The following is a 27,976-nucleotide window of genomic DNA, read 5'->3' as shown; positions in this document are numbered from 1 at the left end:
AAACTCCCGAGGTCTGTTCCTGATCCTAATAGCGTCGCCAGCGTCGCATTAAGGGCCATCGTGAGCCTTCTCGATGAACAGAGTTGAACGAGGGTCAATACGCCAAGGATTAATCAACGACGAGTTGGCCGGCGAATAACACCGTTCTCGTCCAGAAGGATCTTAGCTCCCCCGCGACGCCGTCGCTCGCTCAGCACATTCTGATCGGCCTCGGCCCAGATTTTGAATGGGGTTTTGGGGTCGTCGGACCAGACGGGCTTATCTCTGGACCGCATGTGCCGCAGCGAGACGAACCAATTCTCTCCTTCATCCTCGTCTTCGCATTCCGGCTGCGTTTCAGCAACTTCATCTGCGTGTGATTGAGGGGCCGCCGAGATAAAGGTGTCGTCACCGAGCTCAACACTGGCAGTCTCGTGACGGGTGTCGTCGGCGTCGAGCTCCTCCTCATCGTCCGTTTCTTCAACCTCGGCCATACTAACATCATCCTGTTCGTCTTGGACGTTGATTCTCTGGCTGTTCGCGATGTTCTGGCTCTTCGTGATGCTCTGACTGTCCGTGGGTTGACCCTCGGTAGTACCTGGTTGGGGGTTGTAGGGAGCGGAAGTATCGTTGAACGAACTCATGGGTGCTATTTGAGTACATAGGGCCTCATTTGGATCCAATTCGGAGCCTTCGAGCTTGATGAGTATTGATGACGAGCCCGTATCCATGGAAGATGTCGCATGACCATCTAACGCAGGGAGACCGGATTGGAACACAGGAAGACCGTTTCTGACAGGCTCTTCGAAAGAGTGGGCGTGAAAGTGGGAAAACCTGTCCACAAAGCTTGCTGCGAGTGAGGTGTTCATGTCTTCTTCTCGAGAAGTTTGAGAGAGGGGAGGATCCACCTGGGTGCTAGCCTGGGTAGGTGTCGCCTCAGGTCGGGCGAACTGGGATGCAACAACTTCAATAGTGTAACCCGACAGACTGCGTTTCCTATTCTCTGATTTAGAGACATTCGACATGAAATAATTCTCATAGTTCTGTGGCTGGGTAGACTGCTGGGTTGTGTAGCTGTCCAGATAGGAAGGGTACTGCTGAATGTGCATGATAATGAAATCATCCCACAGGTTAGACCGGAGTAGCAAGCCTTGGGCTCGAACAGCCTGTAGTTTTGAGCAAAGCTCAGTGAAATGGCCGTAATCACCGGTGTAGCCAGGGTAGTCGTTGCAGAACTTTTTGTATACTTCCTGCGCTTCGACTGACCTTTGTAAGTCACCGATGAAGCCCGACCGCCGAGCAACTAGTTCAGCACTCTGCGTGGCGAGGGTGGCTTGAATGTCTTGTTCGCAAGGATCTTGTTGTACCTCTTCCATAATTGCTGGTGGACTTTTGATCGGAGACTCATATGGGCTGGCAGCTGATGAATTGAACTGTCTGATTGAAGACATTTGCGGCGGACTTATTGATTCATTGAAAGAAAGCTGGGTCATGGGCTCATGTGTTTGATCGTGACGCTGTGAAGAAGTCGAGTCGACAGAGCTCATCAACAGTTCCGCAGAAGGGTTTGAATTCAGGGAAGGAACTTCGAGGTGTTGTTGGCTTGGCTCCGAAGACTCAAACACCACTTCATGCGGTGACGGATCATATGTGTCTTGTGATTGGGAGTTTATGCCGCTGGTCTGAGTCTGAGGCACAGCAACTTCCGCTCGAGACGCATCAAGTGCCGAACGAAGCGAGGATGACGTCGTTGGGTCATCAGATGACAGACTCTTCTCAAAGCTTCCCAGATAAGGATATGTGTTTGGGACTCGAGATTGCGAAGAATTTTTGTTGCTCTGAGAGGAGAACTGTGGCTGCGAAGAGTTCTTTGGATTGTTACCTAGATTCCCTTGTGGCCGATTGTCTACCGCCGAAGGAGTCACGGCGACTTGAACATGATCTCTGGTGACCTGAGAAAGAGGTTGAGTATAGCCTATGAGTTCTTGCTCGACCTGACTGGATTGTGTAGGCGGCAAGCTTTCACCGAGTGCATAAGGTACCGAGTTTTCCATCACTGACTCTTCGTCACTTGCATCATCGGATTGATCCTCATCCTCAGAGTTTTCGGCAGCAGATTCTGAGTTCTCCGAGTCTGTTGCCTCGTCTTCCTCGGAGATCAGCGTAGTAGAATTTAGGGGGTCGACACTCGAACAAGCTGGGGAGCGGTATGTCTCCCCGTCGCCAGAAGGTTCTGGATCTTTCACAATGTCTTCACCTGAGATCATTGGATTACCTGACCTCGATTTTTCAAGTTCATTTGGCAGAGGAACGTCAGCCGTTGATGTCTCAAGCGTCTTCTGGGGCGGCCCAGGAATTTGACCCAGAGATTGTGAGTTCCCTTTTGAGTCTGTCGTTCGGGGCGAATTATCAAGCGTCTCTTTCTCACTGTCTCCTTTGTGAGTTGCAACCCTTCGTAGTGGCATCGGCTGCCTTATTGGGCTGCTTTCTGGTGGCAAGTCTTGGGGACCTCTGAGAGGGGAGGTACTCCACTGCGAACAAAGCTCTTCATCAGACTCATCTTCAGAAGATGGACTGGTTTGTCGACTCGAAATGGGAGTTGCGGGATCTTCTTCAATTGGTGTTTTTCTGGCGTCTCCATGATTTATTTCATGTCTAAGCCAAGCAATATTGTTCCATTGCTTGAGAAGCCGAGCCGGCACATGTCCACAAGGTTGGGATTTGCCCGGAGCTGGCGGGATCCAGCAAAGGTCTCCATCAAGAAGTTCGAGCTGATCTTTAGGAATATTGACATCACACGCGCGGATTTGAGCGAGCCCTTGCCACGGGTTCCTTATAACCCGTGGGGGATCGATTGCAGTTTTAAGATTTTGCTCAACTCCTTTGTTCCTATCTAAGGGCGACACTTCAGTTACCCGCTGATCAGGGGAGACCATTGGTGACTTTTCCTGGATGGTCTCATTGACGCGCTGTCTTTTTCTCGACAGGGAATTGGCGTTAGCTCCTTGAGATGATCGAGGAGAGTCACGATCACCAAGGGCGAGGTCCGATTGGAGTTCCACACTCTCCCGGTGCCGTTTCCGCGAAGGCGAGCGACTGGCGACCTTAGAAGAGAGCCGAGCATCAGCCCGCTCGTCCGGATTCGGCAAGGGAGATGTTGTTCTTTGTCCGACACTTTGCGTATTAGGAACTTTTTCAGATAGAGGAGTGTCCACCTCTAGGGGCTCGTAGGTGTTCACTGTGCTATTTCGTGGCTGAGACGAGATTGAGTCCGCTCGACCAGAGCGATCATCGACTGGAGACGCTGAACGCCGGACACCGTTCGCAGAGGGTTCTCCATCAGCGAGGACATGAAGAGGACCCCTAGTCATCGTAGCCCTTGTTGTCTGCCCCTGAACCTGCATGGACGACCCTGCTGAGTTCCTTGAGCTTGGTCGAGATGATGGATCAAGATGTTGAAGAAGCTCATTGGCCCCATAGAGTAGCCGTCGATCCGTATCCAAAGCACGTTGCCCCACATCATAATTGCGGGAGGGGATTTGAGAGAACATTTGCTGTGATTGCGTGTCATGATGAGGGTGGCCTTGGGACTGGGGAGGATGCTGATCAAGAGGTCGAGGAGTTTGCGAGGGTAAGTTGCTTGCCTCGGTTGGCTTGGAAGCGAGTCCCTTGCTTTTTGCTTTCTGGAGGGCTTTGTCTAGTAGCACTTTGACAGCCAGATTCCTTCTCAGTATCTTTTTGGGCGTCAACCCTTTGATTATTCCTTCCTCCCAGTTGATGCGAAAGCGGGAAACGTTCAACCAAACGTCGGGTGTAGATGCCGAGTACGTGAAGACCAATTCGAAGTCCAGTAGCTGTATTCGATGCTTCTTAGGGTTCGTTTCTTTCGAGTGTGTATTCGGTGTTAAGAGGCTTGGATCTGACAAGCTGTGAGGAAACCTCGCGAGTACTTGGTTATCGGCATCGATCAACCGTGCGCCGTCATGCGAGGGTCCTATATCCCACTGATTCAGATCGACCGAACTGTCAGCTATGCCACATCTTGCTGTCCAAGTAATGAATATCATACTTCAAAAATAGCAGCCACAGACGTTATATCACGCCTCTTGAAGCACAATGTCGTTCCGTTGTCCTCCACTTCAATGCCATCGTGCGCAGACTGGCCTTGGTCGGCATAGGAGCCTAGGCATTGCTCCACGAGAGTGGCAAGCCATGGAGCAGGAAGACTCATTTTTTAAAACTGGGTTCGGTGTGATACAAGATGTAAGGCCACCAAAGTCATGTCTGGCAGGGAGACCCTGTCCAGGGCGTTGTCATCACGAATTTTCGCATATTCCAAGATGGTCAGGAGCGAACGGCCTCCGATAAGCGATAAGACGCGTTTCCAGCTTGGGGGACGCGATCCGATGACTCAGCACCCCACCACGTCATTGGGCGTCCATCCGCTCTGAATAGTAAGTAGTGAGCTGCGGAGAGCCTAGGCTTCTGCTCAGTTTCTCTTCTTGACAACCTCCTGGCCATCCTACCAGGCTGGGCGTCTTGCTTCTTCTCCGTCATTTTTCCTCGTTCCAGCCCCGCATGCTTCGCGACCAGCAGAACCCCGATTCGCATTCGGGCACCATCCAGAAGCTTTCGGCCTGACCACATCAACTACGGGATCATCCTCACCGATGGAGCAAAAGTCGCATGAAACCCCAAGCCCCTCCGCATCGTCCGGATTTCTTCCACTCGGACGGCGTGGGTCAAGGGGCTCCCTATCTACGACGCAAACAGATCGAGAAAATATGAACACGGCGCTCGACCAAATACACAATGCGGCTTACCAGTCCGATTCACTGACGCTTTTCAACGAGTTTACTAGCCCGCCTGCACCGGCGTCGGCATCGGACGATAAAGGTCTATCGGAGGAGCTGCAGGGGGGTCTCAGTGGGCTGTACAGTCGCTTCAGAACATCGGTTGGAGGAATGAGGGACATCGTCAGCGGTGGAGCGAAAGTCGCAGACAAGGGTGCTGTGGATAGCTCTGCGGTCAAGAGTCCTACCTCCGAGCGATCCATGACCAAGTCTATATCAGACCTTACGGTCAGCTCGGCTGACCACTTGCCGTCATACCCAAACTCCTCGCAAGGCTCGAGGCTGCATTCTCCAGTCGTGCCAAATTTTCATCCAAGTCAGGATCCTACACAGCAAACAGCCGCCGGCAAGAGCTCCAAACTCTCTTCGAAAAGCCCTAGCGTCACGTCCAAATCCTCCGTTTCTCCTGCTCCGACAGGGAAAGCCAACCTCGTCCCGCTGACAAAGCCTTCTGGCAACTCTGTTGTGGCAGACCCAGCAATCACTCATTCGCGAAGCAGCTCAGTCAACGTACCTTCTCAGGGGTTTCAAAATGCAGAAGCCTCCAGTATTGGTAGTAGGGACGCCCCTACGGATATGAGTGCTAGCCAAAATTCTTCTGTGCTGAATCCGAGTTACTCTCATTCACCAGTTCTGTCCACAAAAACCCATGGAAGCCTGCAAGAAGAATCTAGCTCACTGGAAGCGAGTGGGTCTATCGTTCCGACAAATCACCTGTTGGATAGCCGATCGCGAAAGTCTTCAAATGCGGACCAATCAAGGGCCCCAGACGACATATCTCAGTCTACTGCAACACGAAGCTCAAAGCATTCTGAGCTTACCCGGGACTCAAAAACACAGGCTCAGGAGAGCGGGTCAAGGTCGAGGTTGTCTGTTGGGGGACGTGATGAATCCATGGCACCGATCTCGCCTCCCAACAATCTTTCGATGATTCCACCTCAAGCTGGGGGTGCATATCCTGTTGACTCAGCGTCTGATAGCACAGTCCCGGCTCCTCGAGATGAAGTTACCGTCGGCGGATCAGCAAAGACTTCCATCCCTACATCTCCCACAGCTCTCGCTGGGAAAACGCATGCACCGGCTGCCAAGAACCGATTGCCAGGCTATGTAATGTCACGAGCATCTACAGCCGAAACGACCACCACCGTGTCTTCTTTACCCCCTTTAAACACAGCAGTTCCACGAATCATCACCCAAGACCTCACTAGCAACCGCATACAGCCTTCAAGTGACGGAGTTATATCTCAGCTGAGAAGTAGATTGCTGAGCAGGGATTTCTGGATGCGCGACGAAAATGCGAAGGACTGTTTCCACTGTGGAGAGACATTCACTACATTTCGCAGAAAACACCACTGTCGCACTTGTGGTCAGATTTTCGATTCCAAGTGCACACTTCTGGTCCCTGGCACAAGGTTTGGTCAACCTGGAACTATCCGTGTTTGCAAGCCTTGCGAAGGAATGATCAACGCACACGATGACGATTCATCTGAATATTCTGATAGTGAACAGAGCCCCATCATTGTGAATCCACGAGTCTCCGAACTCGGATGGGGCGGCAGCAGTGCTCGGCCTGTTGGCGAGGACGACGATGCATCCTCCATAGTGTCTCAATCTATCGACCATGTCCTTAGGACTCCTACAATGGCTATTCCAGCCACTCGACGCGCAGGCGAAGGCCACAATAGCCGCTCGGCAGTTCTTGAAATCAACTCCGACCGACCACTGACAAGACCTACCTCCTCGCGGTCATTGCGAGCGTCATTGGGAGTTCGACCGCATTCCATCAGTCACAAGCGACATCATTCGCGTCAGCAGTATATCCGAAGCTTCAAGCCATCTCACGATGACCGCGCCCCTTTCCAACGGCGCCACCCAGAGGATTCGATTGCCGAGTCGCGGCTCCCAGCCTTCCACAAAGACAATATCATCGACCCTGATTTGGCCCAGTATTTGTCAGATGATGCTTCCAGCGGCGATGAGCAGCCCAGCCTTCTCTCTGCAGTGTCTGAAGGCAACCTCTCTAAAAGTGGCGGTGACACGGAGAGAGCGGCGGGGCTTGGCGGATTCATTGCCGCCATGAAAAAGGGCCGGTCTGCATTCGGTGATCGAAGCGCCCCCAGCGTCAATCAATCAGGTCGAGATGCAGATGAGGCTAGCATCAGCAGCTCAAGAGCAGTCAACTTGCCGCGCTCTTCACGTCGTCGGAACCTGAGTGTTGCAAGCAGCATCCACGTGCGCAATTCACCACGGACGTCGAAAGAGAGCATGTTCCCTCATGACCCAACGTTCCCAGGGGTGCCTTTTATTCCTAGCGTCAAACAATCCGGCTTTAAGATGACCAGAAGCTCGTCAATGAGAGGGACTGGAGCACCACCAATCGAGCTCAACAAGGCCAGCCGGGAACATGTGCAAAAGCTTCTCCGTCAACTACTGGTAGAAGGATCTGTGCCCAGCAGCGAGAGCTGGGAGAGGGCCCTCATGCCAATTCTCCTGAAAGCAGCAGACGAAGTGGACCCAGATGTACAGCGCGGAGACGACATGGATATCCGGCATTACATTAAACTCAAGAAGATACCCGGCGGCAGACCAGGTGATACCTCTTACGTCTCGGGTCTTGTCTTCACCAAAAATCTGGCTCTTAAGAGCATGCCAAGAAGTATCCCGCGTCCGAACATCTTGATCATCACCTTTCCTCTTGAGTATGCCCGTCAACAGCAACAATTCATGAGTCTTGAACCAGTCATCCGGCAAGAGCGTGAGTTCCTCGAGAACCTTGTCAGTCGAATCGCAGCCTTGCATCCGAATTTGCTGCTCGTTGAAACAAATGTTTCCGGGCTGGCTCTTGCTCTCCTTGAGCAAGCAGGGATTGCCACTGCATATAATGTGAAGCCGTCTGTTCTTGAAGCCATTTCTAGATGTACTCAAACCAGAATCGTGACTTCTATGGACAAACTCTTGACAACTACACTGCACAGCGATTGCAGCAGCTTCGACGTCAAAACTTATGTGAATAGCGGTCGGAAGAAGACCTACATGTATATTTCTGGTTGTCCCAAGGAGCTTGGGTGTACCATCGTCCTACGAGGCGGCGACGAAGCAATTCTCGGCAAAGTGAAGCAAATCACTGAGTTCATGGTCTATGTTGTGTACAGCCTTCGACTTGAAACGTATCTGATGCGAGATGAGTTTGCCAAATTGCCAACAACCGCGGAAAATGACGCAAACCGACTCGTCTGTGCCGAAGAAAAGAATGAGATATCCCAGCCGGCAGCTCATCAGAACAGTTCCGGTGCCGCGGAATCTGAGGCTGCGGATGAGAAGCCCTCCGAGGATCCCGAACACGCAGTTTCGATGTCTACAGGGATTATTGAAGTACCGGATGATGTTCCGATGCCAACGTACCACGATGATATGGTCCATGATCACCAAACAAAGATCATATCCGCCTCACCTTTTGTCAAATTCGAACCTCCTTATCTACTCATGCGAACCAGAGAAATGGAACGTCGACTGGCCTATCTCAAACGTCTTCGTGATCAAGTTGAGTCTACCGAGGAAAGCTCGGATGAAAAGACAAAGGCTCAGAAGTTCATTCTCATCACACCTGAGATGGTCCATTCATCTCCACATGACGCTCCTCCCAAAGTCAAAGAGGTCCTGCGCGCAGCGCATGACGCAGAATATGATCGTGCACTTTACCACTATCAAACTCAGAAACGGCAGTGGGAGGCATATGTCTCAGGAAATTCCAACCTGTTTGATCCGTATGCTCACCAGAATATCGTTCTGCTTTACAGCCTGGTGTGCACCACAACATCAATACCCTGCTCTGGCCCTGATATCTTCGCTCTGGAGTTTTACAACGAACACGGAGACGATACAATCTTCGAGCCTGACTGTACGATTGGACAGTATGTTGAGGATCTCTGCCACACAGCTAACGCCGTCTGCAATATCAATGGTTGTGAAAAGCGCATGTCTGAGCATCATCGACAATACGTTCACGGCGACGCTCAAATCAGTGTGTTCGTCCAACCGTACCCTTCAAAGCTTCGAGGGATGCATGATACGGTGCTGATGTGGAGCACCTGTAAAATTTGCAACAACGAAACTCAGGTCACCGTGATGTCCGAAAATACGTGGAAATACTCTTTTGGCAAATACTTGGAAGTCTCTTTCTGGGGCCGGAACATGCATGCCCGTGCCGGGGTATGCCCGCATGACCTCCAGAGAGATCATCTCCGCTACTTTGGCTTCAAAGACGTTGCCATCCGCATTCAATATGATACAATTCATCTTCTTGAGATTGTTGTTCCACGCCCTCGTGTCACCTGGAAAGTGGATAACGACTTGAAGCTCAGGAACCAAATCTACTCTGACACTGCGGATCGGCTCAACAAATTTATGAGATCCGTTCATGTGCGATTGAAGGGCATCAACGTGGAAAGCGTTCTACCAGAACTCTTGGACGATTGTAAGAAGGAAATTGAGACTTTGATCAAGAAAGCTCAAGAGGACCATGCGGCTTTGAACAAGTGTTTGCAGGACAAGTATACCAGCTCGCGTTACTGGGAGGTCATTCCCTTGAATGAGGTCCTCCGAGCAGTCCAGGAGAAGGTGGTGGAATGGGACACTATCTTTGCAGACTTCGAGAGGAATTTCTTCCCATCGGAGAAGGATATCAAAAGATTGGCTACCTTGCAACTGAAAAAGATTTTCTTGGACAAGGATGCAACCTCGATGACTACCGAGGATGGGCTTCATACACCGACTGGCATGGACGAGGAGACAACTCCCACCGATGAGAAGCCAAGGATGATGCGACGGATGACACTCTCTCCTGAAAAGGCTCAGAACGTGCTAGTCTCGGTCGTTGAGGAGCACACTGGCAGAATGCCGCGAGATGCGCCACCCGATTCTACTGAGCTGACCCCATTGCCTACCCCAACTGGCGAATCGGTGCTCTTAGCTGATGTTGTCGATGTCCCGAGGTCTTCTCCACAAGATGAAGCCGTTTTGCAAGAAGAGGTTCGGCATCTTGACCTGGCTGTTCCCTCAAGTCAGTCTGAACGATCGCCGCCCAGCTCCAGCACGCCTCTCGATCAACCCCTATCGAAATTGGATGATCCAGTGGCTTTTACAGAAAGTGTGGCTTCACAGGATGTTAGGGATGTCTCGACGCCATCGCCTCCAGAAGCCGGTGATTCTTTCTCCGGAACAAAAAGCAAGGCCAATGAAGAGAGTCCGGCCACCGATGTTTCAAGTACGCCTCCGAATCGACCCTCTGCAATTCCAAGACTTGCCGAAGGTGCTTTCTCACGGCGCTCTGGGAAGACTCGTTCCCCTCCGCTGATACGTGCTCAATCACAACCCGCCCATCTGGTTAGGGAGAAGTCTTTTGGATTGAAACTAAGCCTCACAAATTCCAACGACTCTGGGACTTCTCGGGGAGATTCGACCAAGACATCAGAGAAGAAGTTTACTGAACGCCTTGGGCTGACTGCCTTGAAGAGTGGACGGTTTGCTCCGGGGCATTCGCTGATACCCCGTTCAACTCCCAAACGTGGCAGCTCTCGTGTGTCAAACCTCGCCAGACACTTTGAACAATTGAGCCGCGAGTTTGAAAAAGAAAGACAACGTGAAAGACGACAGCGAGCTGCACGAGGCGCTTATTCTCGTGCATTCCCTCTTGCATCCTCGAAGCCGATCGTTGAGGTTTATCGCAATGTGAAAGAGGCCGTTGAAGAACGAGAACCGCACGTTGACGGGGATTATTCTCAGCCCGCAGCTCCGCCGCGTACTTCAGAGGAAGCAGGACGGAAGAGTGACGACTCTATGAACCAGAGAGAGTCCGAGGAACTTGCTCCAAAGTCTCCAGCGCAAGTGAACTCCTCGCGATCATTCGAGCCTGGAGGCATTGTTCGTTCTGATTCTCAGCTCATGTCTGAGGGCGAGGCAGATGACGGACGGAGTGACGAAGAGCACAATACTGCCGACGATCTCCATCATGTGGACTCCCAAGACGATTCTAAAACGCTACCGGATGATGATTCGATCGATTTCAAAGATCTTCCAAAACACGAACGGACGACTCTATTGAAGATGCTTACCAACTTCTGGTCTGAACGATCCGCCAGCGGATGGACTGCTCTTGATTATCCTCTTAGCGCAGGAGACCACGTTTTCTCCGACTGCGATATTATTGTGCGCGAGGACGAGCCAAGTTCTCTTATCGCGTTTGCTCTAGACTCGTCCGACTACAAGGACAAACTGGCAAGCATTCAGGAACGGTACGATGAGATGGAGGATCAACCCCCAGAGTTTGACCACGATACAGAAGCCGCAAACGAAGCTCGACTGGAGCATGCTCTTTTGCGGCAAACCGGGACTCACCTCAAGTATCAGTTCCAGGAAGGCCAGGCAAAGATGCTCTGCAAAGTCTTCTATGCGGAGCAGTTCGAGGCACTCCGCAAAAAGTGTGGTGTCGCCGACCGTATTGTGGAGTCACTGTCACGTTGCTTGAAATGGGACTCCAAAGGCGGCAAAACAAAGTCAATTTTCCTCAAGACTCTAGATGACCGATTTGTGCTCAAGTCACTAGCACCCGTCGAGACCCAGGCCTTCCTCAAGTTCGCACCGGCGTACTTCCAGATCATGTCCGAAGCTCTCTTCCACGACCTGCCCTCAGCCATCGCCAAGATGTTTGGTTTCTACCAAATCATCATCAAGAACCCGGTGACTGGAATTGAGCAAAACTGGTTCCTGCTTCTGATGGAGAATCTGTTCTATGACCGTGCGCCCAATCGTCTCTTCGATTTGAAGGGATCGATGCGTAACCGCAAGGTAGAGAGCACCGGCGAGCAGGATGAAGTCCTACTGGATGAGAACATGGTGGACTTCATCTATGAGACCCCCTTGTTTGCCCGAGAGCATTCAAAGAAGCTTTTGAGTCAGAGCGTGTGGAATGATACCCTATTCCTCGGCCGTCAGAATGTCATGGACTACTCGTTGATGATAGCGATCGACGAGAAGCGCAGCGAGTTGGTGGTCGGAATCATCGACTGCATCCGCACGTACACATGGGACAAGAAACTCGAGTCTTGGATCAAGGATCGAGGCTTTGCTGGCGGCGGTCGCAATCGTCCAACAGTAACGAGTCCGAGGGAATACAAGAGTCGCTTCCGTGAGGCGATGGCAAGATATGTCCTGCAGGCCCCAAGGTATGTCTCACAGGTTCCTTCCGATTGACTGATGAATTCTGATCAAGTTAGTTGCTGGCACCAATTCCAACCAAGTGCCATGTACCGGTATCCACCAGGTGAACACCAGATTGCCAATGCAGCGGATCAGGACATCATCGATGGGACTGAAAATGGCGCTTTTCATTGACGAACACGATGCATAAACAACCTTACATATCCGTAATGATTGATGACTTGACGGCCGTACTTGATGCTTAAGAACTGTTTTTTCGAAAGTTGCAGAGGCATTGCACATATGCACTAAATTTCGTTTTCTCTTAGCGCGCGTGGTTGCAGACATGAATGGACGGAGTTTCAGAGACATGAGCAGGTGCATTCTTTAACCGGTATTTCTTTTGTTTATTATCTCATTTACGGTGACAATAGCTGTGCTTTTTTGATGTCTGATTGTTGTTGTTGTACTGCGCTTGTATCCAGAAAAACCTACTTGTTGTAAAGAGGTGTTCTGTGGTAGGATCATGGTGCCTGATGCCATGAGAGCGTTGATTTTCGATGTTACTATCAGCCACCATATGCTCCGCGTCCTCTTTAGATACCTGTAAAATAAGGCTCATACTCATGGCACTACCAGAAACTTTTGTGATACTACGACTACGACGCTAAGCCTAATTAGAATCGGATTTTACGAGTAGCACATAATACATTCAATAGCCCGTATTTACAGTGATAGTTCAAACCCTTGAAACAAGAACTAGAAAGAAAGGCCTCGGTAGATACCCTCTGACCTTCTTTATTTCTAAAGATCTTTCGGGATGTCTTTCTAATCATCTTTTCAGAGACCCTAGTAGGATATCTCGATTTATTTTTTGAAGAATAACTAATAAGATGATTTAGAAGATTAGTCAGGGGGTTTAACTGATGAGACTCCACGGTATATGCCTATACATACCCCCACTGCTCGACCCCTTTTGGTAGATTAGTCTGAATAGCTTCATGGGCCTTAGAGAGAAAGGGGTAAGGTCATATGACTAGATCCCTTGGCCCAGAGAGGGTAGTAGTATTATGTCAGGTGATTTGAATTAACTAGAAGTGCGTGTATGAATTAGTTAGTTAGTAGTTAGGTAGTGGCTATTAGGCAAAATACTACTGGCATGACGGGTGGCAGGAATTTAGGCCATCAGGCAGAAATCTAAGGGTCCAACGGGTGCAGCCGCGCTGTATTATATTTAGAACTGGGGCCAGTGGATTGATAAACCGTGTATGTAATATGTAAGAAAATGTCAAAATTGGCAGATTCGCTGTGGCGTAACCGTAACGGGGCAGTGTAGGTGGGTTGAAAGGCACAGATAAAGCGCCAACTCCAATCACAAGCCAGTACCTGCACAACCCTATGCGCCACCACCCCCTGTAATGGCCAGAGTAAGTAACTTTTAGCTAAAGTGATTTATCAGCGGGGGCTAGTAATCTTACGTCGAAGAGCCGAGAATAATCACTAATTCCTACGATGTTTTATTAGCGATGTTCCTCTAGCTGAACTTCATCCCGAGGTCTTTCGAGGATGGCTCTGCAAATGCTGCATACGTGCCTCCCCTGCGCAGCGAAGAAGAGAAAATGCGATAGAGTTTTTCCGAAATGTGGGAGGTGCTCTGGGTATGCTACATTAAGATTTTAGGACGTTACAATTGATTGACGACAGCAGGTTGAAAATAAACCAGGACTGCGTATACAGAGGCCGATTCGAGGATCAATTGTTGATTTTCAACAGCGGGCATGTAGCACATCTCTCTGTTAAAAGAAAAATGCTAACCTCAGTCTACCCGGTCAGACACCTTGTTAACAGTCCACGACCCTTCAAGTCCCCAGTTAGCTGTGAAAAATGCAGAGTGGGAAAGCGAGCGTGCAGTAGAGACCTGCCGAATTGCTCGCGATGTGAGAGGTAATTCTCCTCCTGCCCGAATACCACTGTGTCCTAATTCAATGGCAGACTCGACATTTCGTGCCACTATGAACTAAAAAAAGACCACTCCGCCAACCAGGATATGCGGGCGGAACCAGTTCAACCATTGCCTCTTCAAGATAGAACAGCAACTACCAGCCACAGTGCCACGGAGCGCCCCGGTGATATGAGCCAATTAATAATGCAGCGAACGACGGCCTCTCCGCTCGCACTTTTTGAGCTGCAGTTCAAACCAAAGTATCCGGTACCTGAACGCCATTATTTCGCGGGCTTAATCTATTTTTGTCAGTAGTCATTTCTGTCAGACCGAACTATGAAACCGCTAATCTACCTAGATACTGAGATTTGCTTTGTTCCGCCGCTCTATAGAGTGCAGAACAGCCTCACCACACATCTCAATAGTTTTTGGATGAGTCGAGCCCTCGCGGACCCATGTTTATTCATGGCAGTCCTTTTTTCTGCATCTGCTCACTGGGACGCTATCCAGGGGGTACCTCACTCTCCTCAAACATTATACCACCAGTCGCTGGCTTTAAAGATCCTGCGCGAGCAATTGAAGGACAGCAATGGAACTAGCTACGAGATGGCCAGCTCAGCGCTTACTTTGACTTTTTATAATGTACGGAAGCATTACGCGCACCGCTATACTTATGCCTACTAATATCACGTAGATGAGTGGATACAATACAGATTCGGCGCTGATTCATAGAAACGGCCTGCTGCAGATGCTTGCCAAAAATCAGAATCGAGGCCCGGAATTCGAGGCTCTAAACGCCATAGTGAACCTGTAAGTAGTCCATCCTTTTACACTCGGCCAGACTAACATATTTGTCTAGCATATTGCTAGGACTTTCTGTGGTTGTGGACCAGGAGCCACCATTTATCCCGCCTGTTAACACCTCAACACATATTAACCATTTCACACTCAAGTCTGACTGTCTGCCATCTAACCTACTTCGGAGGGCTATAGCACGAATTGCACAAAATCAGAATAGCCTACTTACTAGAGATACTGCGTCCGATCTACACAGCGTTCTCGATTTCATCATCGCTGCCGAGCAAGCCTCGATTCAAGAACTATATACCCTGCACGCCGCTTCCATAATGGATAGGGCCAGCGAAGAACTTTTCCCAGAGACAGGATCACAAACCATGCCTACCAACAAAACAAGCCAAATTGTAAATGAGTGCTTCCACCTAGCGATTCGCATATTCTGGTCCATCTTGCAGAACACACTGTGCCCTGATAGTACGTCCGTTGTCAGCGACCGGAGGACGATCTCCCGCATGGCCATTAGAATGCTTCGCTCTACTCTCTGCAAACTGGACATGGTTTCGTGGAAGAATCACGCTCCAACAGCATACCTCTGGATTTGCTTCACTGCGGCGGCGGCCTGTGATAAGCCTGCAAGTCGTGTTCCATTTGTGACAGTGGTGACACCCGTGTTAAGTGCGTCAGATACAACGGAGTTGAGCCTTGCAAGGGAGTGTTGGTGGTATTATAAGTGGCTTAGGGGTTTTCTGTGTTTGCCCGCTGGAGAAGGGAATGCATGTGAGAGTGTTGCTTTCGAAATATAATGATTCGATGATGTCCTTGATTATGCTTTAAGCCACATCATAGGATGAATTTGAATAGGTCCTCTCACTATCGTTGATGTAAGCTTTTTGCTTTTACTAAACATCCGGCTGAAGATGCCGTCTAGGGTTGCCTCTCCCCCCAACCCAATTCTACCCTACCTAATGGTGTCTGTGACACAAGCGCAAAGTAGCAAAGCGGAGAACGAAGTCAATTGGTCTATCTAGAGAGAGAGTAAGAAGAAGAAGAAGAAGAAGAAGAAGAAGAAGAAGAAGAAGAAGAAGAAGAAGAAGAAGAAGAAGGGAAAGGCCTAGGCCTGGTCCTGGCAACCACCAGCAACCCTACAGGGCAAACCGTGCAGGGGGGACAAGCAATCCTTGCATGACCAACCGGTCAAGGTCAGGTCAATGGAGGTCGAGTCATCACTACTTATTGAAGTTATCGACTGGTGCCTCATCTTTGACAATTTCCCAAACCCTCTCGATCCTCTCAACAACATACAGGGGCAACGGTCCATTCCGCAGGCCATCCAAGGTGGTCTGCAATTGCCTCTCGTTCCTCGAACCAAAAATAAGCCCATCCCTAAACGCCCCGTTCAAAACGGAATGATACGCCGCCCAGCGATACGCCAACTCCGCTTTGGGAATTCCTGCCTCCGCCGCAAGCTCTCCCCATAGCTTTAAGCCTTTTAGCATTGCCGGCTTCGTGTAAAGATCGTTGAAGATTCCTCCGGTTGGAGTCTTGGGATCCCAGCGTCCCGAGCCGCCGGCCACCAGAGCCTCGACATCTTTGGTTAGGAATCCACCGGCAATAGGCGAGTAGGCGTAGTAGGCAATGTTATGCTCCCGGAGAATAGGGACGAGAGCTGATTCCGAGTGTCGCGCGACGGCATTGTAGTTTCCCTGGTAAATGCTCGGTAGAACGTAGTTGTTTTCCTTGCAGATGTGAATAACTTCCTTGACTTCTTCGGCCAGGAAATTGGACAGGCCAAGGCGTTTGAACTTTCCAGACCTGTAGACGGCATCTATCCCGGCTAGCAGGTCTTGCAGTGAGACACGTCGATCCGGCGCGTGGATGTAGTAGACGTCGACCTGATTATATGTTAGTCATCTTTCTTACTTCACTAAGTGGTATGGATCTCAATCGTGGAGGGGGAGCAGCTTACCTGCTCCGTCTTCAAAGCCTTCAAACTCTCCTCTATACTCGCGATAACGCCCTCCTTACTCGACGCCGTCGGCGCAAAGCCTCCGGGATACTTTGTATGTATCGAAAAGCGGGCGGCGGCACCCGCCTGGCCCAGATATTCTTCACTGTCAGCGTAGAGTCGGGCTGTATCGATATTTTTCACGCCGCTGGCTTCAAGGAGATCCAAGGCGTGCTTTGAGGACTCAAGGGATCCGAACTCGGAACTCATGCTTGGGCCAAAGGAGGCACCACCGAATATTAATTGCACGGGTTGCGAGGACATGGTGCTTCGAATTGTTTTTGTTGAGGAATAAGAGATTTATTTGTATTGTGTTGTGTTTGTTCGTTCGTTTTTCTTTCTTTTTTGTTGTTTGGGATGGTCTGAATATGCAATGGTGATGATGGAGTCTAATCGATGGGGGTAGTTGAGGGCTTTTATATCTCTTAATCTCTTGCTCCATACCGCTTCCTGCCCTGCCATCATTCTGTGTTTCTCTGGACAAAGCAGACGGAGATTTCTCAGCAATGCACATGCGGGTTAGCCCGTAGGCAACATCGGGTTAATAATCAGAATACGCATAGGCTAATCTTGACTGGGAAACATTTTCCCGAATGCGAGGAATAGCTGATACTAGTACTAGGGGTAGCTGTCTATAGACTAAGGTCTGATTGTTTGCCGCGTGCGGGCTAGCAGCTTGTCGATAGCCTATAATATGCGACCCCGGAGACTTCCATCTGAGATCACGAAATTTTTGCAGCGAAGGTACAAGCGAATTGTGGCTGTCATCACTGGCGGGTCGGGCGCTAGCAGCTAGCGGAGCTTCCGCACCTGCGACTGCTGGCCCGGGAGTTCATATAAATTAGTTCCTTGGCTTAGAACGTCCCCGTACCGGTCTCGGGCCGCTAACTTCGCCCGTGGTCTAACGGGCGTTAAGTACTACTACTAATTTTAAACAGACGACTAGAATCGCGCAGTAAAATTTTCGTTTCTCGGACAATATCTGACTAAGAGGGAGTCGTTCACGGCTTTTGAACCCAGATCTGATTCTAAGCACCCGTATTTACCCCCAAGTCCGCATCTCCTTGGCCTAAAAGTGCAATGTGACACAGACATTGGGAAAGGGACACTGTCAATTACGGTTATAGATTCTGTCAGTCAAACATCAGTAATCACTACGGTGTACGATAGAGGGGACTTCCGCAGAACTCGTTACTACAGCGTTATCTATAGCACTTGGATTTACTAGTATTATACATACTAACGTGAGTGATTTGGGACATTAGCGATAAGATTCTAGGTCCTAAGATTAGTCTTGAGATTATGGATAATTTTAAATGCTAAGTAATCTTATTAGTTGGTTGATTTAAATCTATTTTAATCGGTTTCCTGTGGTAAAATCGCTTTTCTAGAAGGGATATAGGAAATGCATAGATTATATGTGACAAAGAATGGCTGATATCGAGATTCTGCCGGTTTAAAAATCGCTAACTAAGAGTCTTGGGGAAGGCCCCTCTATCGTCTACCGTAAATCACACAAGTTTGTAACTATCGACCGCCATAACCTTAACCTAGCAACCCCCCATGCTTCCTTACATCTCCAGTCTTTCCAAGAGTTGTCAAACCCCTCAACACCGCTTACCCCCTCGCTTCCATCATGCCTTACTGGTTTCGGAGAGGCTTCGACCCTGGCACTATCATCACCCTTGACCAGCCGGCTCCTTCACAGTGGTGAATCGTGCAAAAGCTGAGTGAGAATGATTGGCAGCTTACTGAAGCTGATCAGCGCCATAGGGATCGTATTATTTCCTCCGTTGTCGCTAAATTCCTGTGTCGCGACCCGAACGACCACACAAAGCTTACCTTAATGCGAATCTATCTCCAAGTCCCTAGCGTAGCTTGGTTGGTCACCTGATATTGTGTACTTTCATCATCTTCCATGGCCGCCAACCCCAACCCAATCTTTGCGCTAGCTTTAGATTTCCGCCGAACCGCCGAATAGCGGGACTCATAGTGGATCGGCGGTCGCGGAAGATTTACGTTGGCAAACTCGTTCCATTCCCTCAGCCGTCCTGACATTCTACCCAAATCAAGGCAAACGTGATAACGTGTGAGCACTTTCAGGGGCGAGGTGAAAATAGGTCTTGTATGAGAGGATTACCTCGCGTGTAACCGGGCAATAGGAATGAATAGATGACTCACCATTTTATAGCTTCCGCGATCCTGCGCAGTTCCTGGCTAGGCGCTTTCCCTTATTCTTCTTCCTAGCGGAAGCCGACCTCCTTGTTCTCCTATTTTCGCCCGCGGCATTTGCAATGCCTTCACCTTATCGGAGATCGTGCCGAGACTGCGTGAAAGCGAAACGCCGCTGTGACCTATCTTCCCCATGCTATCGCTGCCGTGTTCGATCCTTGCCGTGTACATATGAGAACCCGCGACACACGAGACCTATAGCGGTAGCTGAAGTTGCAGACGGTGAATATCCGATGTTGACAGTCTCGCCGCGAAGTGTGACCAGGATCGCTACGGGGATGCCGGATGTGAATACGGCCGTCGGACCTTTGGACGTATATAATAATGCTCCCGCGGGTCAGACTTTAACTGGATCGGCATTTCCCTGTTTTCCAGACTATGACCTGGACTGGCAGGATATCATGAAAGATATCGACAGCTTTGCGGTCCCGGACCAAGTTGGGGCGGATAATACGGCACCGACCCGAAGTGTCCTGGCAGGTGAGATATATCAAGAGCGAATTATTTCGGCCGTGAAGCAATTCAAGTCCTGGCCAGGTATGCTCGCAAGTCGTGGACATATCCCATTTATACACGCCCGGTTATATACACACCACCTACCATCGTCCATGCAAGAAGCTCTAGGAGTGTGCTCCCTTTATACCCAGAGAAATAGTTACAACGAACACTTGGTCAATCGGTGCATCAGCCAAGCGGCGCGACGACTAATAACGGAGCACTGCGAGTCAGATAATATGCCACCCACCGATCAATTAGCTTCGGTGCAGGCATTGTGCCTCTACCAGATCGTTCAACTATTCGATGGGGATATTACATTACGATCGCAGGCAGAAGCAGCGGGGCCTGTCCTGGATCGATGGCTTCGACAGCTCAAGTGCCATGCCAAGCCTGTGAGCGATGCATTGAGAAATGCGACTCACACAGGGTCTGGACACGATGCATGGCAGGCATGGGTATTTGATGAATGTGTACGACGAACCCTCATCGTCGGATTTTCCATTGAAGGGCTCTACTCGTTTCTCAAAAACGGTTGGGATGCTTCCCACCATGATTTTGCGGAACTTGGTTTCTATGCACAGCGGGCGCTCTGGACTGCACCATCCGAATACTTCTGGATGGCAGCTCTCCAAGACCACTTATTGCTTCCAGTGTGGTTTCGGACATGGGAGTCCGATACTGCTCAAGCCCAACCAGGAGACATGGAAGAACTCGGGATGATAATGATGGGATTCATAAAGGGAGTAGATTATTGCCGTCACTGGTTAGGAAAAGACGTACTCCATAAATTTGGTCTCACGTTAGACGAACTTGGCTCCTCCGCCTGACAAAAACAGTTTGACCTTCAAAACATTCATAAAGCTAAGGAAATCTCACTGATCTAGTATAATCTCCATCAGTTCATTCAACTGCTTCCCCCGATCACTACTCTCAATGACAGAAATGGTCAAGCTTGTCTGTGTGCGTTGAGTGCCTGTTTTCTTATCCTCCAATACAAAAGTTTGAATGTGCGCGACGGAACCAATGCCTTGATCCGTTACATCGGGTGAGGCCAGCAGCTCACGGCTACTTTGCACGCTGATGTTGTAGGTTCGTCGTGCCTCTGTTACCACCTGATCATACTCCTCCCTGGACACACGCTGACCATTGATACTGTATAGCATATTAGACTGATTAACGATCCATAGCAAGAAGTCATAGAAGGAAGAAATTACCAAACTTTCAACTGAGGGCTTATTTCTTCTTCCATCGTATTTTTGCATAGTCCGTCATCTGGCTGGTAAAACAACTTGTTGAAGAGGTCTTCAAGCCAATTTCCAAGAGGAGTGGGATGATGGTCCCGTTGGTCTCCCATAGTGCGTTGCGTGCTGTAACGGTTTATCGATGGTTCAAATTGAAAAGTTCCTTGGCAACTTGTAAATTAAGCAATGCGATGAATAGTGAAGATGAAGGCACATATAGATGATTGCTAACTAGTTTAAATACATCCTCTCGTTTCAGTTTCACCAAGCTTCCGCTAGCTTTCTACTCAGAGGCGGAAGCCTCTTATAGTCTTCCGCAACTCTTCCGCAAATCCTCCATGGCCGCGGAAGCCTGGCTTACACTAGAGGGACCAAAAAGCTAACTGTATGTGTCGATTTTTGCCCAAAGGGATTCCTCAACATAATCATGCCTATGAGATAACGGCAAAAAAGTTATCTTCTAGTGTATACACGCCTTAGGCGGAGTTAGAAGCGGGCTTAACCGTAAGAGCCCGCGCACCAACGCCGTTGGCCCGAAGGAATCCATATTGGCGCATAACAACCAACCAGCGGCCCCGGTTTCTGAGTTTCTGAGTAGGCCATCAGCTTCCACTCCTGTAGAATTTACCAGATGAAGTATCCCAGGTTTAAAATTGGCCGGGCCATTACGTCAAGACTAAACAATGGGAAAGTTTCAAGCAGCAGGCAGCAAGGTGGTCCGTGCGTTGGTTGATGGATGCCACAGTCCATGTTCCGCTGTGATATAAAAAAGTGGAAAGGATGCCCTTCAAAGATTTAAAATTCTCTTCATTCTGCTCACTATCTAATGACAACCTAATTTATTTCTCGAGCAGTCAACAAATATGCCGTCCGCGAACATCGATCACCTCACCATCTCTGCCCCGGAGGAGCATTTCGACCCTCTTGTCGAGTGGTATAAAAAGGCTCTCTCTCCACTAGGTTACAGGGAAATAATGCGGTTCCCTGGTTTCGTCGGACTGGGCAGCGAGTTTCCTGATTTTTGGATCGCTCAGAAGGAAATTCACATTCCGTCGGGGTTTCATTTTGCCTTTTCAGCTCCGAGTACGGTGTCCTCCTAGATATCTCTTATGGATACCCTTCTTGTTAGATGTCCAAGTTATATTTTCACTGACTGACCCATGGCAGACCAAGCTGCTGTTGATGCTTTCCACATGGCTGCCACCAACGCCGGGGGCACCTGCAACGGCAAGCCTGGGTTAAGACCAGAGTATCATGAGCATTATTACGCGGCGTATGTTTTGGATCCAATTGGAAATAATATGGAGATGGTAAGTACAGGTGCCTTGATTCCGCTAGTTTCCCAAGCTCATCCGGGCTTTACAGGTTACCCATTGTCCTGAGGGCCTGGAGAAGTAGTATGCTTTGACAGGGTTTGATATTGGAGGCACTGTAGACAAAATAAATTGAATAGTGATCGTTCATCCTTCCGTGAAAACCCCAATACACGTGGGAAAGGAACATTAGCTTTTAGCACGTCTACAATACTTATGCAATGCGGATTAGTGCTACCTCCTCTTTCGTCTTTCGTAAGATAACCTTCTTATTCACTGTAACCTTCCACTCTATCATATATCTGATGTAGCTTGGCAGGAGCTCATCATTTGGAATTTGGTCGTCCCACTCGGCGAGCTGAAGTGGCCTGGGATTTTGCAGGCGGTGTTGGTTAAAATCTCCCAGGCACATCTGAACAGAGGCGTGCGACCGAAGGATCCCAGAGTGAGGGCGTATTGCGAATCTTAGTCCGAGGATGCCTCCTTATAGAAGTAAAACCACTACCGTTGCAATACAGGTTAGAAGCCTGTTCTAACAGTTCTAACATTACTCATGCCGCATTGGCGTGGGCTGGAGTATGCATTTTCTTGCCGGTATATTCTCAAGACTTGATGAATCATTTGCGATAAAGTCTGACTCCATGCCTTAGCTTCTTCTAAATCCGTCAGAGCAAACAACAGCTGCTCATGGTGGTCTCGAGGCTGTTCCCTTTGCCGTGCGCAGACTGAGGGTCATGGAAAGGCTTATCAGACCGGGAAACACTGGGTTGACTGAGAGTGACTATCAACCCGACAGCCTACAGCTTGTTCGAGACTTCGAGGATACAGCTGTAGAACTGTACAAAACAATCCTTGTGTTTCAGATTCGACTCGTGAGACAGCATTCACGTAACTGGGCAAAACGATACGGGCGGGACGTTTTCAAAGCCGATGACTGGGCAGATCTAACAAGTCGGATCAAGACCCTTGAGGCAAAGTGCACCGAGATTGCTCAAGACTTGAGTCGTGAACGAATTGAAAGAGCTCTGCAAGATAGTGAGCATGACATGCAGAGTGGTCTGCAGAAGATTCAACAAGAGTTGGAGAAGACCACGCATGGCATTGAAAAGCAGACCATGATGCAATCGACCTGGCGTCAGACCGACGAGGAGCGCAATTGTGTACAGCTATTTCGACAATCGAATCCGTACGAGAATCAGAAAAACAGAACGCCAAAAAGGGTCTTGGAAACGGGAAATTGGTTTTTGGAGAATAAGAAATTCCTCGATTGGAGAGAGAGAGCGAAGGGCCCGATCTTCTATGGTTGTCTGCTAAGCCCGGTTCGGGAAAGTCTTTTCTAGCGAGAACCCTCATTGATGAAGGGCTGGTTACCCTTAGCCATCAGAAGCACTCTGCGGTCTGTTATTTCTTCTTCAAAGACATCTCTCCATACCAGAGAAGAGCACTCAGCGCCATGTCCGCGATCCTGCACCAACTATTCTCTGCTTTCCCATCTCTGGTGAAGCATGCTGTTTCTTCTTATAGCTTCAATGGGAAGGAACTACTCCACTTGTTCGACGAAATGTTTGAGATCCTCTGCCAGACAGCTACCGATCCCGCTGTCGGACAAGTTGTGTGCGTACTGGATGCTCTCGACAAATGCAGCGACGATGATCGAATTTTCCTAATTGAAACAATTACTTCATTCTACCACCGAGCCAAGAATGCTTCAAATGATGAAATTCAGCCCAGGTTGAAGTTCCTCTTGACCAGCCGCCCATATTCCCACATCCACTTGCAATTCCACGATCTCATGAAGGAGGCCCCTACTATACACTTGTCTGGAGACCATGAATCCGAAAAGATCAAAGATGAAATCGATCACGTTATCAATGTCGACATCCCAAGACTTGCAGCTCAAAAGGGATTCGACGAAGAGGCAACAGAATACTTGAGGAGTTACGTTCAGTCGACAACAGAACATATCTGTGGCTCAGCTTGATAATGGAAGAAATTCGCCTCAGCAAACGCCCGGCCAATAAGCGAGAACTGCATAAATTATCTCAAGTCTCCCTCGAAGTATGATTGATGCTTTTGATGCAATCCTAAAGCGATGCCGCGACCCAGAGCTTGCAAGGCAACTCCTGCATATCATCCTTGCGGCAAAAGAGCCTTTGGCGGTTGATGACATGAGAATAGCTACAGCTCTTGCCTGCGATCTTGAATATCGCTCATACGAAGAAATTGGGGTCGAAAGGTCCGACGTCTTTGAAATGAGAATCAAAAATATTTGCGGTCTTCTGGTCACTGTTGACGGTGGCTCAGTGTTTCTCATCCACCAAACAGCCAAGGAATTTTTGATCAACGAGGACAACATGAGTCGAGCCAGTGGAACTTGGAAATTTAGTTTTAATCCTCTAGACTCGGAAATGCTGATCGCAAAGATCTGCATCGCTCTGCTTTCTTTCACTTGCTTCTCCGAAACTCCACTCGTGGTTGAAAACGAGGATGCTGATGAAGCTGCCAAGCGAGTCTCTGAATATACTAAGGATCACGCATTCTTAGAGTATGCAGCGATAAATTGGATGGAACACAGCAAAGAGGCCAAATTCGATGACAACTCAAAATGGATGACATCAATCTTGTCTCTTTGCAGTGTGGATAGTCCGATGTTCAGGACATGGTACACAATTCACCAACGATCAGACAAAAGCTATCTCCCTTCAAAGACAACAAGCTTGAATCTCGCCACTGAATTCGATTTTCCGAATGTTCTTGCTTCTCTTCTAGAGCGTGGCGAGGACCCGAATGAGCCTGATGGCCACGGGGCAACGCTGCTCGCGCGATCTGTAGGACAATCTAAAAGGGCCTTCCAGCTCCTTATACAGGCCAAAGCAGACATCAACGGCCAAGAATGGTTGGAGCCGTGGCACAATGAAATTGACGATACAGGCAGCGAAATTGAAATCCGGCCTATTTCGGGTACCCCTCTTGTCATAGCTGCCCTTAAAGTTGATGCTGAAATGGTCAAACATCTCATCGATTGTGGAGCCACGATAGACTTTCCTCCATATGGCACCATGACGCCGCTTTATGCAGCGCTCGTCAGTTACACTGCTGATTCAGACTCTAAAGAGATTATCCACCTGCTGCTTCATCGTGGGGCGAATGTTTGTTTCGAAATGAAGGATGATACCCATCCGATGGTGAAAACAGCTCTTCATTGCGCGGCCACCATGATCGACCTGTCAATATTACAGGCGCTTCTTGGCTCGGAAACTGCAGATGTAAACTTTCAGCTTCGGGAATTACCGAGCGAGACTCAAGTGGAAGACCAAGATTCCTCTGAAAGCCGATTGGGTCATGACGAGCCAAACATCTCGAGAAATACGTGCAGTCTATCGCAAGACTCCAAGAGCAAAAGTAGCACCAGTGAGTGTAGTGGAAATGCACACTCGGATGCACACTCAGATGCAGATGGTGACAATAGTGATGACACCATTATATCTGAAAATGAGAGTTGCGACGATAATAACTCCCGCTCCAGATCCGGTCACTATAACGGTCGATCAGACTCATCTGATTCGGAGGACCGTTTTCGATTTATGATAGGGGCCACTCCTTTACATCTTGCAGCTAGGAAGGGACTCATGGATAATGTCAGGGTTCTGCTGGAGCACGGAGCTGATCCGCATATCAAAAATGCTGATGGCTATACAGCCTTGGACTTTGTTCTTGACTTACAGTCTGTTGGCGGCAGTTCTGACCCTGAGATCGTGGCTTCTGCCAAAAAGAAACTCATAGAACTGCTTGAACCATACGACGAGAGCCTTTCAGATGGTAAAAATCCAGTTCCTATAGTTACTTTTTCTGTTGATGGCTAATCTGTTTTTTTTTTCATAATTAGGAGACACTGCCAGTCATGTTTACGTCAGACTTAGACACATCTAACACAAATGAATGATCTCAGTCTTATATCAGGATCTCTCTTTCCGATTGCGATGGGACCTTTCATGGCTGAGGCCTTGAGGAGCTGTATATTTCAATAGCTGGCGAGAGCTAAACAGTTCTGAATAGCCTCAAAGATGTCCCAACATGCCACATTATGCATACCATTATAATGGAAATTGAATTGCAGGAATTATAGAATCACTTTCATGGACGGACTCAAAGTCTAGATACAGAGACCTAAGAAGAATTTACCTCTAGAGGTGGCGGGTAGAAGTCCTTGCCTTCACGCTTAGTGACTTCTATGGCTTCCAAATCAACCCCTTGGAGTAGGCGCACCTAAATTGATTCATGTTAGATCATGTGGCCTTCTTGCATGGATATACTTGTTCAAGTCTAGATCGCAACGGAATATAGTCATGATCGTCCAGTGAGATTCTATTTGACTTACATTGATAGCACATTTGCCATAGATGAACTTTGGGTTCACCGATCTGTTGTACACATTTGCACCACAGGTTCCGCAAAAGAAGATCTTTATAGAGTGCGAGCCAAATCCATATTCCTATAGAATTTTAGTCGTCTACCATTTTTTTAGAAGGTCATTTTTGGCAGCTCATTCATACCTTAAGGGACTGTGCTCCTTGATGGATTTCTATATCATCCGCAAACGCATGTAGACTGCCTGAGATGTGACAATAGCTGCCTATTTTTATTGTTAGCCCCAGCTGCTTTCAACTTTCGTTCTCGTATAATAATCAATAGGGAAGCAGGGTCGCATGAAGATTTTTCACTTACAGTTACAAGAAATTACTGGTAACTGTGATAACGGCGACGGCAGCTTCACAGAATAAAGCACAGCTTTGCAATGACAACCCCCTCGTAAGAAACACTTGTATCATGGTCGATAGGGCCTTCTGTCTCGGTACCCTTGGATGAAGTCATTGCTATAATCGAAAGTTTTCGGTTGTGAGTCCTGGCTTCTCTTGTCGTGACTTTGCGTTATTTGGGAATATGGAGTCAAATTGGATCGAAGACTGTGACGTTCCTGCGAGGAATTATATAGGTACATGAAGGGGTATAGAAACTAAGTTGAGTGGTGGTTGAGAACTCAATTCAAGTGGACTCCAGTGGAGCCGATATCGTTGGGTGTTGTGTATCGTCCGTTGGGGCTGAACCAGATTAACCCAAAGCAAGGGATTTATTCATCATCCCCGTAAAATTCTCATTTCAACATAATCAAAGGCCAAATATGTAGCTTCTGCCCCGTGTGCTCCTATTTCATGACGTGACTGACAATTGACCGTTAACGTGCATTCTAACGGTCTGCTAGAATCTCCAAAGATTAGTGGCGATTCTATTCTCTCTTCTCTTCATCTAAGTCGTCTCTACCAATATACTAAACATGCCATAGATTAATTATGATTGTCCCTGTAGATTAATTGGCTACCTCGTCTGCGCTAAGAGTAGACCAAAATGATCTTAGTATGGGAAAAGTCGCCTACCATTACCAGGCGTGCTCGCCAAGATCGACGGTGACAGGAATGCCGCGAAGCCGAAGATGGCCAGAAACTGGGGTATAATTTAGGACACATTTGATCTAAACTTATTCAACGTGACAACTCAACGAATCTCCCCAGACAATTGAATCGTGTACACAGTCGGCGAGATTATTCATCTTCAGTAGCGGTCTGACATCAGTGGGGAGATGTTCACTAATCCACCCCGAGGTGACATTTCAACTCTCACACTTATATAGACTGTGTATACTTTCATTCATCATTACTTTGTGCTGTATCTGAAGGTCTCATGACTGCCCATCCCGCCATTTAATTCCCAATGGCAGCCGATGTCCCAGCAACAGCGCCAGCGGCTGAATTTGCCATTCGCCTGCGCCGGTTGCCGTTACTCATATATTCTTCGTATTCTGTTTCGTAGCGTGCATATTCACGAAGATACTTTTCTTCGTTTTCCCCATATTTTTCTCTGTGGGG

The 27,976-nt window shown here is 48.8% G+C and overlaps 10 protein-coding genes across 10 annotated transcripts; 6 read left to right on the top strand and 4 right to left on the bottom strand.

Moving 5' to 3' along the window:
* Nucleotides 1–113: 113 nt before the first annotated feature.
* On the bottom strand, nucleotides 114–4,210 carry N7496_000921 (uncharacterized protein; the record flags this gene model as incomplete). The annotated part of the gene is made up of 2 exons (XM_056693852.1): nucleotides 114–3,983; nucleotides 4,049–4,210. 2 exons carry the CDS (start codon nucleotides 4,208–4,210, stop codon nucleotides 114–116), a joined length of 4,032 nt encoding a protein of 1,343 aa, XP_056560581.1.
* A 439-nt stretch (nucleotides 4,211–4,649) lies between these two features.
* On the top strand, nucleotides 4,650–12,221 carry N7496_000920 (1-phosphatidylinositol-3-phosphate 5-kinase FAB1; the record flags this gene model as incomplete). The annotated part of the gene is made up of 2 exons (XM_056693851.1): nucleotides 4,650–12,052; nucleotides 12,104–12,221. The coding sequence occupies 2 exons, from the start codon at nucleotides 4,650–4,652 to the stop codon at nucleotides 12,219–12,221; spliced, it is 7,521 nt and encodes a 2,506-aa protein (XP_056560580.1).
* Nucleotides 12,222–15,992: 3,771 nt separating this feature from the next.
* N7496_000919 (aldo/keto reductase family protein) lies at nucleotides 15,993–17,035 on the bottom strand (the record flags this gene model as incomplete). Its single annotated transcript, XM_056693850.1, has 2 exons — nucleotides 15,993–16,658; nucleotides 16,733–17,035. 2 exons carry the CDS (start codon nucleotides 17,033–17,035, stop codon nucleotides 15,993–15,995), a joined length of 969 nt encoding a protein of 322 aa, XP_056560579.1.
* A 2,246-nt stretch (nucleotides 17,036–19,281) lies between these two features.
* Nucleotides 19,282–20,328, top strand: N7496_000918 (uncharacterized protein; the record flags this gene model as incomplete). The annotated part of the gene is made up of 1 exon (XM_056693849.1): nucleotides 19,282–20,328. One exon carries the CDS (start codon nucleotides 19,282–19,284, stop codon nucleotides 20,326–20,328), a length of 1,047 nt encoding a protein of 348 aa, XP_056560578.1.
* Nucleotides 20,329–20,373: 45 nt separating this feature from the next.
* On the bottom strand, nucleotides 20,374–20,855 carry N7496_000917 (uncharacterized protein; the record flags this gene model as incomplete). Its single annotated transcript, XM_056693848.1, has 2 exons — nucleotides 20,374–20,653; nucleotides 20,716–20,855. 2 exons carry the CDS (start codon nucleotides 20,853–20,855, stop codon nucleotides 20,374–20,376), a joined length of 420 nt encoding a protein of 139 aa, XP_056560577.1.
* A 750-nt stretch (nucleotides 20,856–21,605) lies between these two features.
* Nucleotides 21,606–22,140, top strand: N7496_000916 (VOC family protein; the record flags this gene model as incomplete). The annotated part of the gene is made up of 3 exons (XM_056693847.1): nucleotides 21,606–21,825; nucleotides 21,910–22,052; nucleotides 22,108–22,140. The coding sequence occupies 3 exons, from the start codon at nucleotides 21,606–21,608 to the stop codon at nucleotides 22,138–22,140; spliced, it is 396 nt and encodes a 131-aa protein (XP_056560576.1).
* Nucleotides 22,141–22,276: 136 nt separating this feature from the next.
* Nucleotides 22,277–23,310, top strand: N7496_000915 (uncharacterized protein; the record flags this gene model as incomplete). The annotated part of the gene is made up of 4 exons (XM_056693846.1): nucleotides 22,277–22,310; nucleotides 22,367–22,500; nucleotides 22,706–23,215; nucleotides 23,263–23,310. 4 exons carry the CDS (start codon nucleotides 22,277–22,279, stop codon nucleotides 23,308–23,310), a joined length of 726 nt encoding a protein of 241 aa, XP_056560575.1.
* Nucleotides 23,311–23,508: 198 nt separating this feature from the next.
* On the top strand, nucleotides 23,509–24,036 carry N7496_000914 (uncharacterized protein; the record flags this gene model as incomplete). Its single annotated transcript, XM_056693845.1, has 1 exon — nucleotides 23,509–24,036. The coding sequence occupies one exon, from the start codon at nucleotides 23,509–23,511 to the stop codon at nucleotides 24,034–24,036; it is 528 nt and encodes a 175-aa protein (XP_056560574.1).
* A 79-nt stretch (nucleotides 24,037–24,115) lies between these two features.
* Nucleotides 24,116–25,918, top strand: N7496_000913 (ankyrin repeat domain-containing protein; the record flags this gene model as incomplete). Its single annotated transcript, XM_056693844.1, has 1 exon — nucleotides 24,116–25,918. The coding sequence occupies one exon, from the start codon at nucleotides 24,116–24,118 to the stop codon at nucleotides 25,916–25,918; it is 1,803 nt and encodes a 600-aa protein (XP_056560573.1).
* A 304-nt stretch (nucleotides 25,919–26,222) lies between these two features.
* On the bottom strand, nucleotides 26,223–26,710 carry N7496_000912 (uncharacterized protein; the record flags this gene model as incomplete). The annotated part of the gene is made up of 3 exons (XM_056693843.1): nucleotides 26,223–26,321; nucleotides 26,434–26,547; nucleotides 26,609–26,710. 3 exons carry the CDS (start codon nucleotides 26,708–26,710, stop codon nucleotides 26,223–26,225), a joined length of 315 nt encoding a protein of 104 aa, XP_056560572.1.
* Between the last annotated feature and the right edge of the window lie 1,266 nt (nucleotides 26,711–27,976).

Source organism: Penicillium cataractarum (assembly GCF_028827025.1).
Source record: "Penicillium cataractarum strain IBT 29864 chromosome Unknown utg000001l, whole genome shotgun sequence".
NCBI lineage: Eukaryota > Fungi > Ascomycota > Eurotiomycetes > Eurotiales > Aspergillaceae > Penicillium > Penicillium cataractarum.
Note: the sequence above shows the minus strand (reverse complement) of the source record. Positions and strands in the feature narration are given on the sequence as shown.